The sequence below is a fragment of the Chelonoidis abingdonii genome, chromosome 23 (assembly GCF_003597395.2).
Source record: "Chelonoidis abingdonii isolate Lonesome George chromosome 23, CheloAbing_2.0, whole genome shotgun sequence".
NCBI lineage: Eukaryota > Metazoa > Chordata > Testudines > Testudinidae > Chelonoidis > Chelonoidis abingdonii.
Genome location: NC_133791.1, coordinates 7,075,081 through 7,090,323, shown reverse-complemented (window position 1 = coordinate 7,090,323; position 15,243 = coordinate 7,075,081). Strand labels below are relative to the sequence as shown.

The 15,243-nt window shown below is 44.9% G+C and overlaps 1 protein-coding gene across 1 annotated transcript in view; it reads left to right on the top strand.

The window, feature by feature from the left end:
- ATAD3A (ATPase family AAA domain containing 3A) overlaps window positions 1-15,243 on the top strand; it is a 60,661-nt gene that overhangs the window by 23,457 nt on the left and 21,961 nt on the right. The window contains exons 8-13 of the mRNA XM_032780028.2: window positions 1,796-1,951; window positions 2,103-2,159; window positions 3,167-3,292; window positions 8,127-8,251; window positions 11,023-11,074; window positions 12,121-12,191. Coding sequence (XP_032635919.1) covers window positions 1,796-1,951; window positions 2,103-2,159; window positions 3,167-3,292; window positions 8,127-8,251; window positions 11,023-11,074; window positions 12,121-12,191 — 587 coding nt within the window. The remainder of the gene's footprint in view (window positions 1-1,795; window positions 1,952-2,102; window positions 2,160-3,166; window positions 3,293-8,126; window positions 8,252-11,022; window positions 11,075-12,120; window positions 12,192-15,243) is intronic.

Here is a 15,243-nt window from a genome sequence, read left to right as displayed (position 1 = left end):
AAGGGAATGGAAGAAGGGAAAGGATTTTTGTGACTATCCCAAAATTATTTTACAAGGGCCATGGGGGAGAGGTGCATGATCTAACCTGGCAACCATAGTCTGCGGCTGTGCCTTCACTTAGTTCAGCATGCAATGATTCAGAATTGTGGTAAAGTGACATTAAATTTGGCAATTCCATGCTTACCTGCTTCTGGTGCAATTTCAAGCCATATCCGCTCCCTTCACTGACTGATTTTAACCCTGGTAACCGCTCTGGGTAATCCTGTTCACATGAGGGAACAACCTGGTGTTGGTCCATGCGAAGCTTTGGGGCTGCTAAATAGCAGAGGAGATATGGGGCACTTGGGCTTTTCCCCTTTGTTTCGATAAATTGAATTTTTCTTAACTTGAAAACTGGGAGCCTTGTCTCTAATGTGCCTTTTGGAAAGCTCCGTCTGAGCTTCTGGGAACTGTCCTCTACCATACAGCTCTCCAACTGCCACCAAAGCAGTACCAATCAAAGACCAACAGCAGAGTATGGTGTGCCAATGGGATATGGCCTCCGTAGGATACTTCAAAGTGTTTATCCAACAGTATTTTAGCTAAAGTGCTGAAATATTAAAGCACCTTCCTTTCCTGGGAGTTCTGTTAGGAATAACACAAATCAAGAATTTTTTTCCAGCTGACCAAGCTGCCCTCGTGCCACTAGCAAATATTGGCTCATCTTTAACCTCATTTTGTTTCCTTTAACCAAATTTTCCACCATCCATACGAAGCACTCGGTGAAAGAGCCAAGCTTTGAAGCTGGCCTCAACTGCCCCTTTGGTCAAGGGAGGTTACTGCCAATTGGAGCCTCAGTCATTCTTGGATTTACTCTGATTTCACAGCTGTGCTCAGAGTTTCTCATCTATGGAAATCCTTCTAAAGTATTGAAAAGTACTTGCTCAGATTTTTTTTTTTTTTAAATCCTCTTCTTTGCAAGTAACATTCTAAATTATTGAAACTGGGTGCTGTAAGATTTTCAAAATGTGTTAGGAACAAATGAAGGGCACCCATAAGCTGGCCTAAAGAGCTTGCAGCCCAGTGCACTCTTAGGTTGGGCAATGGAGAGAGACAGGTCTGTTTCTCTTCTGTTTACAGTGAGTTTCTAACACTGTTGCTGTACATGCAAACCTTACCGGTGACCCAAGAGAACATCCAAGCATACTTTTTATGGAAACAGTTCCGTTGGTCTTCAGGTTTTGTGGATGCTTGTTTTTCAGTTAAACCTACATGTGGGGCCAGATTTGACATCGATTAATAATTGGTGATTTTGTGATGGTCAAGGATGCCCTGTCCGTTAATTCAAAGGAGGGACCACAAAGGTACATGACCACTGAAAAATCCCTTCTTAATACAGAGCAATCACATACTGGTAGTTATTAGAGGTACACTTTACTTTCTGTACACTAACATGTAAATATGAATCCAATCATCACTCTACCATTCATAGAATACACAAAGATAAACAGAATTAGCAACTAATGCAGTTTGAGGATGCATTTAATTTTCAATTTCATTCGTCATAATTTTGATTAACCAAGTCAGAAACAGAACAGATTATTTTGCATCTACCTCCATTATAACACCATTCCGTTTACAGTATGAGATGCATAGATCTGCGCTTAACACCCTTCCACCAGGATGCAGATGGACAAGCCCTCCATACAGCCTTGAGTGTGACCTGCCAATAGGAGAGTGCTGCAGACTCCAGCTTCTCATTCTTATAGCATTGTCTTACAAAGGAAGTTGATAAGAATTTTCCCCTCTTCTCCAGGTGGCAGGTCTGACTCTGCTGGCAGTGGGGATATACACTGCCAAGAACGCTACTGGGGTTGCAGGGCGGTACATAGAAGCTCGTCTGGGCAAGCCCTCCCTGGTGAGAGAGACCTCACGCATTACTGTGCTGGAGGCACTCAAGCATCCCATCAAGGTAAATACCTTCTTTCCTTTGGCTCGCCGTGCAGCTTGTGCTAGTCCTGCTCTAGGGAACTGGCAGTGTGATGTCAAGAACCCCACACTTAGTGCTCATATTTGCATAATGTGTTGTTTTTTTTTTTTTTTAATGAATTTCTCCTTCTCAGGTTGGCAAGCGTCTTACCAGCAAGGCTCAAGATGCTCTTGAAGGAGTTGTTCTCAGCGTAAGTACCGGCTTTTGCTATCTCAAACCGTCCAAGATCTTGGTGTCTAAATATAAAAGGTTCTCTCCTTGCTTTCATTTTAAATTCTGTTACAGTTTAGTAATACTGAAAATGTAGCACTCTTGGGGCACCCAGAGTGTAAATAAGCTTCCATGTTCAGCATGGAACACGTTAAACACCCTGCTAAACTTTGATCCTTCTGGACAGAGCAGTTGGAAGTCTTAGGTCAGTGTGATTTTTTTTTCTTCTCCTTAGTCAGCATGTTAATGTGGCAATATAGTCTGTCCGAATTCTACATGTTGTCTCTAATCTGTGAACTGTTACTGCTCTGACACCCACATGTAGGCCAGAGAACCAACGAACGTATGCCTTTGATATTGAACACCATCTGAATGGCTCAATCCACTCATCACGACTGATTTTGCACATTTGTTTCTGAATTTAATTTCTTAATATCAAGTGAATTGAAGGGCTTATTTTTGAGACTGTTACCAAAAAAAATGTAGGAATATCTGCCTCTGTATTTCGCAGAATGTAAGAATATGTATAAGAAATTCCTTCACTCCTGCTTACGTGGAAAATTGATTACTACCAATAGTTTTGCTTCTGACTTGGCTTGTTACATACCTTCTCCCTCTCATCCCTTCTTGTAGGTAGTTCCTGGAAAATAAGCTCCTAGAGCATCCATGGTAGGGTAGATTCTGAAATGTTCATATCCATTATCGGTCCCAAAAATTATTCTTATTAGCTAAAACTTTGCTCATTGTGGCTTGAATTTGAAGTAATTATAACTTGAAATACAATAAATCCTGAAGGAGGAACTACTCAAGTCCAAGTCAATAAGCTGCAGGAATTCAGGCTAAGAACTCATCAGACCTGAGACTCCAACCCTGCTCTCTGCAGACAGTGTTGATAGCTATCTGCCTATACTACTGTGTGAAGCATACGCAGCTCTGGGTATAGGATATGTTGTCTGTTTCCCAAACTTTATTTTTCTCCTCTTGCAGCCCAAGCTGGAGGAGCGTGTAAGAGACATTGCCATAGCAACAAGAAATACCAGAAAGAACAAAAGTTTGTACAGGAATATCCTTATGTATGGCCCACCTGGTACTGGGAAGACTCTCTTTGCCAAGGTAAGGCCCTGCCAAGATCCTGACAGTCCAGCTGTTGTGGATTTTCAAGGAATACCCTACAATTTTATAACTATACCTCTCTGGGCTGCAACTGCTGTGGCTTTGCCAAGCCCTGATGTGTGTGTAGTGGGGTTCTGGGGTGCTGAGGGAGGAAGAAGGGGCATCTACCTTATAGCGCTTTGCTCTGTGCTTTGGGTTAGACAATCCAGTGGCTTGAATTCTGGTGCAGCCTAGAGACAGAAACTGCTCCCTCTGGATTGGCTGACAGCATGAAACAGCCTGTGTGCGCCACTTGACAGACATGACTTGTGAAATGCCAATGCCAGCCCTAGTATCTCATTTCCACCTCTGTTAATCATATTTGACTCATAAGTAGGGGCTATCCTGTTGCTTATTAACTCATAGGGGGAGGGAGCAGGAGGGCTAGATAAGTAGGAATTGTTCTATGTGCTTCTCTCTGATTTAGTGTGGATTTGACTCTGAGAAACAGCACACAACTTTCACGCAGAAGTTCTGAGAGGTGGAAAGACCTCGTTTAGCTTAGATAATGGATTTCACTTTTGCTCTCGAAGCCTCAGAAAAAACTGTTGCTCAGCCCTGATAGCTGTTGGCTTATGACCCAGTGCAGGAAGGTTTAGATACCTCCCAAATTTTTTTAATATGTTCTAATTCAGGATATTCTTATCCATATAAACATCCAGTCCTTCCTGAATCCTGCTATACTCTTGGGCTCAGTGATCTCTTGTGGCAATGAGTTCCACAGGCCAGTCGTGGTGTGGAAAAGTCATTCCTTTTCAGTCTTGAATTTGCCACCTTTTTTCATTGACTATTTGTGTGTTCTTGTATTAAGAGCATCCGTGTTGTGAAAAACATTGTATGGTCATGGAGACTGAGTTAGCATCTTGCCTCTGGAGGCTAGCCCTCAGGTTTGGAGTTGACCTATTGATGGAAAAAAGGAGATGTTATGGCTTGAACTGTCTCCATCCTTGCTGAATGAGTGCTTGTAGAAATAAAAGGTTTCAGGGATTCCTGAGAGAACACCTTTCACGAGCATTACATTTAGTTGCAAGGAGAGACAGCATTATCGCGGCTGGAGCTGTGCTTTCATTAGCCTATTACACCACCAGGTAGTCCATTACTCCTGTTTGGATCATCTGTCTCTCTTGAAGAGCAGTGGTGGCAGCACACTATGTTGTATGGCATTGAATCTACACCCTGCTGCCAGCCAGAATTCACCAGCCCCTGGGTGCAAAGATCCCATGCACTTACTCATTCTTTGGCCTTTAGGCAGTGGTGCGGAACACAGCTGATGCTCAGGTCTTACACAGGCGTGCTACAACTAAAATACAGGTGGATAGCTACTGAGAGGGGGAGCTGGAGCACAGGCTTTGTAAACCTTCCTAAACAGGAAAATGAGATGCTGCCAGTACCATAGGAAACTAGCTACTGGTAGAATTCATCTGCTCATCTGAACATCATTGGTGTAAAGTCTAATTATGGATCAGCTGCCTTGACTTCTGAGAAGAACAAGTGTAGACCAAACTTGACTCTAGTGTAAAGGGATGTCGGCTACAGGCATTATTGAACAGTTTGATGGGAGGAAAGCATCAGTTTCTTGTGATCTACTCTAAGGAAATACGTCCTGTTCTTGTAGGTCTCTTGCCATTCCAAGTGTCTGTGCTCCCATGAATGGGAGGTGGGGAGAGAAGTCTGCACCCCACCTTGATGATCACATCCCCATTATGCCCTCCTTCATATTTTTTTCGAGCAAGTGTGTATGGCAGTGTGTGCTGTCAGGCCCCGCTTGTACTCAGGGAGACACCATCCCTGAGAATTCAGAGCCCCCTTCTGCTTTCCAGTAATTAAACTGGTGGACAAATAAGGAAAGTCAGAGGAGTCTGCAGGCTACTGGACTCTCAGGGCTGTTCCTTCTGTTGTAGAAATGTGCTCTTCAAACCAGGTCTGGTGTCAATGTGGGATCATGCCTAGATTTTGTGATTTTTTTTTTTTAATTTATTTTTTTAAATACTGAAATGTGCACGTTTTTTCCCCGTATTCGGATACAGTTCTTAAGGTATTAAATGAGTCTTCTAGTTTCAATGTCTTGTAATTTCGGTCACCTTATTCTCCCCAACAAGAGTGGAAGGCACTGGTCAGTTAAGATGGCTGTCTTTGAAAGGTGTGAGGTAATTAGCCCTGGATACAGAAGTCCACTCTCCACAAAACAGATGCAGCCCAACCAGCAGCAGCAGATGTTTGCCCACACTGCCTCATTGATCTCCTTCAATCCTGGCCTCTAGCGGCCACTGGATTTCTGTTTCCATAGCCCATTTAATCATTGGCCAGTTGTGGTAGCATGGATGGCTTTTGTGATGTGGCTACTGATCCACCAGGAAAGAGGCTGAAAACCACTGACGTCCTACAGCATCAGCATTCACGGGCTTTAACAGAAAACAAAACAGCTACATGGACTTGGTCTTCAGTGAACACTAAAGGATGGCAACGTGGAGCAACGTGACAGGGTTTTCTGCCTCTTGCAGTGTAGGGCTCCATGGGTCAACAGTCTGTTAAGTAGCTGTATTGGATGGCAAGATGTGAACACCGGCGATGGGGCTCTGAGCTCCCAGCACTGTCAGCCTGTTTCAGAACACTTTTTTTTAACATTTAGCAGCAGGCGCTGGGTGATTTTAATGGACAAAGCAAAGCTTTTTCCCCCTACCTCCTGCTGCCCAGCAATTAATTGGTCCTGTTCAGCTGAGCATGTTTCACTGGAGACGGGAAGGTGTTAATGGCATATGGCGCTGTAGCTGTCGCCTCCCTGCGCAAACTGGTTTGTTCACTTTGACCTTCAGACATCTTCCCTTTAGCTGATTTGGCAGAACTGGGTGGCAAGGACTGCGCTGGCGATTTGAGTTCTTTTCTCAATCCAGCCTGCTGGCCACGGCAGGGCTCCATCAAGCTGCTCCTTGCTCCTCCTGTTGCGGGGTGCAGGAGGGGAAGAGGCTCTCTGCTGCTTTCCTACACTCACCTGAGGCCAGAGGTGTGTGTATGAAACAATCACTCATGCTTACGCCTCCTGCAAAATGTTTATTGTGACAAAGTTCCTGTGTGTTGGGGCAGATTGAACCCTCAACCAAGCCCTCTGTGTCTCTGACACAGACAGTTGCAGGTTAATTCCCCGCTGGCATCCTGTAGTCAGGTAGAGGGGATGTTTAAATTGGGAGTTAACATCATTGTCTTTAAATCATGAGTTGAGGACTTCGGTAACACAGTCAGAGGTTAGGGGTCTATGTCAGGAGTGGTTGGTGAGGTTCTGTGGCCTTCAGTGTCAGACTTAGATGATCATGATGGTCTCTTCTGGCTTTAAAGTCTATTCCTCCAAAGCTGGAGGGACCAAGGGATGTTCTTCTGGTGCTATAATTCCACCCTGTGATGACAGTGTCCTGAGCAACTCCAGTTGGTATGAAGCCATACTCCATAAACATTGTCTCTGCGTCCTGTCAAACCCACCTGTGGGTCAGCTGGCATTCTGCACAAGCACAGCAGATTTTCTTACTTTCAGGCTTATGGGAGAAATTCCTGGCCCACTCCAAAGGCTTCTTTATGAAACCCTTCACTTGGCAGTCACCAGAATAATGACTTGATTCAGGCTTTAACAACAGCCTCCAAAAGGGAAGGAAAAGTTCCATAATTTAGGCTGATTGCCAGAGAAGTTAAATAATCAACAACAATCCAGGTTTTTAACTCCATCAACAAATAGAGAAATGCAGAGCTTTGTCCCTTATTGTTTATATCAGTCTAACCCCTAAAAGACCTAGTTGAGATTAGGGCTCCATTGTGTTGCACAGACAGGCAAGAACCAGTCCTTGCCCTGCAGAGTTTACAGTCTAAACAAACAATGCAGAGAAAGGGATACAGCGTGTAATCAGAAGGTGGGAAACTGAGGCTCAGAAAGGTTAAATGAGTTGCCCAAAGGAGGGAGTCTGGTGTCCTGGTTTTAAAAAACATGGATGTCAAATTGGAAAGGGTTCAGAAGAGCTACAAGAATTATTTGAATTCTGGAAAATCTGCTTTACAAGTGAGAAACAGAAGAAGCTCAATCTATGTAGTTTCTCTAAGAGAGAGTAATGACTTGATCAAGATGTGTAAATACTTAAATGAGAAGAATTTTTTTATGTATCTAATCTAGCAGACAAAGGCATAACATGGTCCCCGGTTTGGAAGCTGAAGCTAGATACATTCAGGCTACAACTAAAGTGTAAATTTTTAACAGGCAGGGGTAATAACCATTGGAACAGCCCACGTTACTCAGTCTGTAAATCAAGACGAGATGTCTTTCTAAGATGTGTGCTCCAGCTCAAGCAAAGTTAAGGACTTGAAGCAGAAATCATTCGGTGAAATTCTCTGCCCTGTGCTGTGAAGGAGGTCAGACTATAGGATTATAGTGGTCCCTTCTGTGCCTTAAAATTTGTGAATCTGGTTGTCCTGAGTCTGCCTGCAAGGTCATCCAGTCTTCCTTCCTTCCCCTTAAAATACGCTAATGTGCCCTCTGTGATTTGAGAGCGTGGTTTAATACAACTTGTACTTTCATTTTTCGCCAGCACAGTAATTTGCAAGCATTAATACTCTCAACCAGGTGGGGGAGCGGTATGGTATTCTGAGGATTTTACAGATGGGCAAATGAGGTGGAGAGGCTCTGACACGTCCCAAGCCATAAAATGTCAGTAATTTAACACCCTCTTGCCACCTCCATTGCTCTGGGCTCTTGAATAGTGAATGAGGACATTTTAATCACCACTCACACCCTCTTTTCTCTTCCCTCTTTGTTTTCCAGAAATTAGCCATGCATTCAGGCATGGATTATGCCATCATGACAGGTGGCGATGTCGCCCCTATGGGGCGGGAAGGAGTTACTGCCATGCACAAAGTCTTTGACTGGGCTAACACGAGTAGGAGAGGGTGAGTAGGAGTTCCTCTGGCATCTGAGCTTTGCATATATTCTTTACCTTGCATGGGGGACCTAGTGGAATGGGAGCACGTAATGACCAGGCATTTGTGAATCATAGGGTATGTCTGTACTTCAGTCACAAGGTGTGATTGCAGCTTGAATGGACATACCCAAGCAAGCTTTAATCTAGCTAGTTTGGATCCTAGGCCAGTAAAGCTGAGGCAGCATGAGCTTCAGTGAGCACTGTACAAGCCTGCCCAGGACCGCGGGTAATTCCTCATGGGGCTAGCCTGTGTTGAGGCTGCGCTGCTCCAGGACCTGAGCTGTTTAGATTAAAGCTAACTCTGATACATCTACTTGAGCTGCAGTCACACCTTTCATTGCTCTATAGATGTATCCACAGATGCTTCTGGATAGAAACTGTAATGGAACAAGTGTTGCATTAGCCATCTCATATCATACCTTTTAATACTGACTTACAACGGGGTGCCGTCTTCGGCTGCTTAATGATGTATAAAGGGCTGAAGAAGTTCTTCCCCTCCTGGCCCCCTACTCATGAAAAAGAATGTTCTGCTTGCTCTTTACCTGAGACTTCTCAGGGGTGTCAGTGCTTGCCTTCCCTGGTCCTAGCTGGATGTTTTCACAGAGGAACAGAGAACTGGAGTAGCAGCTCTCTCGTTTCCTAGTTGAAGAGGCTGGAGTGGTAAATCCCGGAGAGCTTTTCTCCTATGTGCATCAGTGGTTGGAATTAAATAAATGTTAACAAAATTGAGACATGACCAGGTTTTAAAGAGTCTGTCTAATAATGCCCTCCCCTTCCTGTTGCTCAAGTTTCAGGCTGTTGAGGTATCATGATCCTCCTGCTTGTCTGGTTAGTTCTCCAATGAGCTTCCAGCAAAAACAGGGAATTTCTATTCTTGATGTTTGTAACAATCCATTCAAACACACTGACATTCATCAAAAAGCAAAGCACGTACACTCTCTGCCTTTTCAAGACCCCTTTAAAACAAACACTCTGGAGTGGTTCTTTCATTCAGACTAAATTCCCACTCTTAAGGCTTGAGAGAGCACCTAGCTAAGCTATTCGTGGTGATGTGAATTGCTTCATGTGAGCTGCAGGACGGTGTGAAGCTGATACCACTCTTCTATGTGCACCCTTGTCCCCTCCCAGGCATATTAAAATCTAATAGAGGGCTGGGAGCCATCTCATTTTGTTCCTATGCTACTTTGCAGGATGTAAGCTGTGCATGAAGAGGGCTAATGGGTGATTTATGTGCCCTGTTATTGGTTCAGACAGACATTCTCTTGCAGTGTCCATATTGATATTCTGCTGCGTTCATCACCAAAATGTTTTAATTTGTCCCTAAATGTTAATATTTAAAGCTTGCAAAATAAACTTCCTTTGGAAGAGTTTGCAGCCTCCATTTTGAGGAGCTAGAAGGCACAAGGCATACAGTTTTTAAGAAAATGAACTGGCATAGATGTCAAGTTATTCCACTGCGTACAGTGTGCTGGAAAACTGGCCATCTGAGAGAGTGCTGCTTTCCGTAGGTTTGGATTATTGTTCCTACTGTCAGTAGGCAGCTACTGTTCTGGAAAGGGCGGTGTCAGGGGAAGAGGAGAGATGAGGTTTCCACCTCTAACACAGACTCCCCATCAGAACACCACATTTCACAGCACTCGTTGGTCTGGAATTTGAACTTCCACACTTGATCTGTCTCAAGGCCGCACCCCAGACATAGTAAATGGAAAGGTTACGGAGATGTAGCCGTGCATGTTCTTGGAGCAGCGCCCACAAGCTTTTAACCAGCTTCCATCAGGTGACATGCATTGCTTTTCAGAGTTGTAGTTTAGCTGTTGCCTCCGCTAAACTGCTAGTATTTGGAGGCAGGGGCAGAGGCAACTCTTAAGAAACTGTTCTGGTGGGAAAGAGCAGCTCAGACTATTCCCAGGGAAGCTGGAGTTGAGTAAAAGGTTTGTTCGTGTTTTTGTTTGTTTGTTTTGTTTTTTCCCAAAAAGGCACTTGGATCACTTGAAATATCTGTGTCTCCTGCGGGGACCAGAAATCTTGCATTACCAAGGCATTTATTTTTCTGAATTATTCATTGGCTTTACCTGGAGGAATGAATAAATAATAAAACTATTAATTTTTTTGAACATACAGCTGGAAATAATGAAGAGGGGATGGGAAAAATACTACTAGTTGGTGGGGGAAATTTTTAGCCCTTGGCTGTGACCCGAAAGTCACATCGGTAAAATAACAGCAGCCGTAGCCATGGAATTTTTATATGGAATATACTGTCACCGGGGCCTGTTGTGTTCTTGGGTTTCTGCCTAGTGCCCTGAGCTGTGCATTTACTTACTATACAGATGCTAAAAGAGCACCTACCCTACTTAATTACTTGAACATAACTCAAGTGCAGCTGTACGATTTTGGATTATCCACTCCCACTGAACCATGCGACTCGGACCCTCCACCAGCTGTTCCCCACACCCTCCTGTTTTCAAACATCTGGAGAAAAAAGATAAGCTTTGCAATGTGCCCTGAAAGTTCTCCAATTCAGGCTATTTCTGAGCAGTATGGGACAAATTCCAAAGCTAGGGGACCCCGCCAGCAGTCCCTCCCCATATACACTAGTGGAGCTTCAGCTTAGACACCTCTGATGATTAGGTCTGGGGAAAGAGGACCCTAAGCCAGTTAGGGTGCTCGAAATCATTTGCCTTCTTCCCTTGCTGTATGTGTCTCCATGTCTCTACTTGTTTTGTTTTTTTCCCTTCGCAGTCTCTTGCTGTTTGTAGATGAAGCTGATGCATTCTTACGGAAGAGGGCAACAGTAAGTGCTTTTCCCTGCAACCCTCATCTGTGTGTGGCGGGGGTCGGTCACTCAGCCAGCAGCTTTCTCAATTAACCCGACTAGTTAGCCTCGACAGGCAAAAATTATTAAAACTGGCAGGTGCCCTACTGGTTACATCATTAAGAGACTTGGAGAGGAGAAATTACCTTCTTGCAGCTGTGTGGGGCAAGTGTCGCTCAAGATTGACTTGGGAATTTGTTCCTTCCTTCGTCGAGCAGTGGGAGGTGGGTAGCGTGAGCTGTGTGTTGGACAGCTTACTGGTAGCTGGGTGGTAGGAGCGAAAATGAGAAATTAAAATGACAAGAGGGAGCAGAAACATGGTTCCACATTTCACTGCCGTGCACCTGCAGGTGTGTTTTACCCTGGCAAGTGGCTGGCTTGGACTCTTGTCAGAGCCGAGTTGTTTTCCACAGCACTAACAAAGCTGCGCCAAAAAAAGCCACCAATTCCTTTTTGCCTGTTTAAGAGCAATTCCCCATGCTGTGCATTGAAGGCAAATCTCATCTTGCCCCTAGGCCCAGCACACAGAATCCAAGTGATCTGTTTAAAGAGTTTCCACATCCAGCCCTGGAGAAATCATATTAATACATATGCAAGGGAATCCTTTTCTCATTGCAGCTTTTTATTCCCTTCCTTTCAAGTACCTAGACATAAAAGTGAAAGCTTCCCTTTGACATATTTTTGAGCCAAAGGCAGCATGGTCCAGTGGATAGAGCACTGTACTGGAAGCCAGGAGACTTGGGTTCTATTCCTGGCTTTGCCACTGGTCTGCTTGGTAACCTTGAGCAAGTCACTTCACATCTGTGTTTTTCCCTTCCCACTCTGTCTTGAATAGGTAGAGTGTAAGCTCTTCAAGGCAGGCACTCACTGTATGTGTACAGTGCCTAGCATAAGGGGCCCTGACTTCTTGCAGGGCCTCTAAGCATGACCATAACAACAGGAAAATCACCATTGATATTTGCAAAGGTTGCGGCCCATCCTTGACCACCAGGTGAGTGACCCTCCTCTGAAATGTATCTTTGCAGGAGAAAATCAGTGAAGACCTAAGAGCGACATTGAATGCATTTCTGCACAGGACAGGACAGCACAGCAGCAAGTAAGAACCCAGTCTCTGTAGTGCAGTAACTCATGTTCAGTGAAAGCAGGCAGAAGTCTCGCTAACATTTTTGCCTGGTGCCAGGGAATACAAGTTGAAATGGTCATTTGAAGTTAGACCTTTGATCTCCTCCATCAAGAGATACAAAAATCGATGCTGAGCAAACTGACTTGCTGCATCTTAAAAATAACATAAACATTCGGTCACCTGCTTTTGTTTCCTTGGAGCCAGAAGAGAAGCTCGTAAGTATAGTGCATGAGTGGAGACTCCAGTTTGTCAAACTTGGAGGCTCTTTGAGTGCCCCAGAAAGTGTTTGTTTGAAGGGAGCCTGTATAGACCTTATTGCAATATACGGTACAAGAGAGTGAGCAGTCCTTATCTATTCAGATACTTCCTATGGCTCTGTTTTAGCACTTGAGGTGCGTTGCGCAGCCTTCACTGAAATGGGTAAGGACAGTATATAGGTCTGTAGATGGCCTTGAAGGAAGCAGCACAGCCTTTCCCCTTCCTGGGCAGTTAGCATTTCTGCTAAACCAGTGCAGACTAGATTCATGGACGTTGGTGTCCCGAGCGGTGAGCCATCTCTCTCGTGCCCCTAACGCTGGCCCTCTTCTCACTTCTGAGAAGCTGTCTAGTAGATTCAGTATATTTGTACTCTGTACTGTAAATACACTTAGGAAACCCAGCGCTGTTCTCTCCGAGCCTGTCAGGTACGTCCACAAACGCAGATTAGTGTTTGGTGTTCTTGTCAAATACGTGTGCATATGAATTAGCTTGGCTGTCATTCAGCTTGTGCCCAGTTTCTGTGAAGTCAGCATTTCCTGCCCGGGGAGCCCTGCTTAGCCTAATGGGAATCATTTCCCTGTGATCATCATGGTCACGTGAAGATGAATTTTTTCCCCCCTTTAAAGTAATTTTTTTTTTACTTGGTTCTTTGCCAAGTCTACTTGAAGATTACATTTCTCCTTTTAAAAAGGAGCCAAGTCAAAAATAGCCATCTCCTTTCTGAGTGCGGGGAGATCAGATGCCCAGTGATTAAAATGTAATGAAGGACATAGATAACGAAGTGCACATTGTTATGGTAACGCTGTGTGATTGGTTCAGGACACTAGGTGGAGTTTTTCTCCCAGAGGCACCCCGAGAACTCTTATTAGCACCAAGGGGAGCTATAGTCTGTCAAGTTTGTTTATGTAGATTGGTCACCCTTAAACTTTTCAGTTGCCTTGAAAGGATGGGAATGTGGCCCACTGCATAGGGCAATGAAGCACAAGACGTGAAAGCTGGGTTCTGTTCCTGGCTATCTTTGGTTTTGGACAATTCCTGTGCCTCGGTTTCCCCAGCTGTAAATGGGGATAATGATTCTTGCCCTCCTTTTCTGAAGCACTTTGAAAAGCTCTAGCAATGCAAAGAATTTAAGCACAACTAGTGATAAGAATTAACCAGGGCTACCTCAGTATTTCCCAGAGGTATGGCAGTAGAATGAACACTGCCCGTACAGAGTGGGTGTAATGTTGTTTTAAAGCAAACCTGCAAAGATTTAAAGGGTGACAACTGATAAAGTCACTTAACAGAACTGTCTTTTACCCTGTGCCCTGCCAAAGCAATTGATCTCAGCAAGGGAGCTCTGCCTGAAGAAGCCCCAGGACTCAGGATTAATAGAGTGGTGCAGCTCAAGATTTATCGTAGTTATTTCCTATCTTTTCTCCCAAGGAGTGAAGCGCTTTGCAAACCTTATGGCTCACGAGTCCAAGAGTAAACTGAAGCCTGGCGTCACTCACAATCACACTGCGATCCAGCGGCAGGTGGGGAATGGTTCATACCAACCCCTTGCTCTAGCTCCCTTTTTGAGGTGCATTGGGCAGAGCTCTGGAGAAGCTTCTTCCAGTGCTTGCTGCTCCAATCCAAATGGCCAGCTCCTCGTTTTGATGAGTACTTAATTTGTCCATGACCCCTGCAGTGACCGTTCTAGGAAAGTGAGCATCTCCTGTTGATTTTGTGCACTGTTTAATTTTCAGAGAGTCTCACTGCAGCTTCTTTAGAGAAGTCCTCTCTGCCAGCGATAGAGGAGGCTTTTGTTAAGTAACTCTAGTAGCCCATGTAAAGACACCACTGTCAGTGGGACCCTGAGAATTTCTCTTACTTAGCAGGAACTGCCTTCAATGAGTGCTAGGTTTTATGTAGCCAATCTTAGCTTCCCCAAAGGATGTATTGGGAAATCTCAGTGTTGGGTACCTGTTACTAACATCTCCAAGCGACTTCCTCCACTCCCTTCTCTCGAGTTGTCTCACATAATCTTCCCCCTCGCCAAGGAACGGCCTTTGTCTAGGAAGGCCCAGCTGTGCTTCCACCGTGGCTCAGTGGAAAGCCAATGCGACTTTTGGGCCAGAGAAGTTATCTTTGCAAACAAATGTGAAGAACATGACCCCCGGCAGGCCTGGATTTCAACAAGCAGCAAGAAGATCAATATTCCAATAGCTGCTGTTAAAAGCCCATTTCAAATTATACTGCACCATTAAGCCAGTAGCATCAATTAATGCACTAAAGCGAAATTGGCATGAGGAGAGCGCATCATCACCAAACGAAAAAGCAGCCGCTCTGTTTCCAAAATGCAAATTGGGAAGCCACCAGAAAGGGAAGAAGAGCGGGTAGGTAGCTGGAGCAGCATCCAGTGTGCTGGAGCAAGAGGAGGGTCAGGTCAGGTCAGCCTGCCCATTCTTGGACACCTGCTTCCCTTCGGTGCGCTTGCTGGTGTGCTGGAAAGGCTGGGCTCTCACAGGGTGTTCGCAGTGAAGGAAACACCATCTAGCATTACCCAGCTTTAAATCAAAAGCAATTTCCCTACCACTTGCAGTCTCCCTGCTGTTAAATGTTTCCATCTTTTAAGAGGAATTAGTGTGCCTGCAAACTGCCGGCTTCTGAGTCCTAGAGACTCAAATCCTCCTGTCACAAAACGGGTGCAGCCCCAGCAGTGCAAGCCTCCGTTTATGCCATTCCTGGTGTCACTCCCCTCGTTCAGGGGGGCGCTCCTACCACCAAGAGGGCTCTGTTCAGT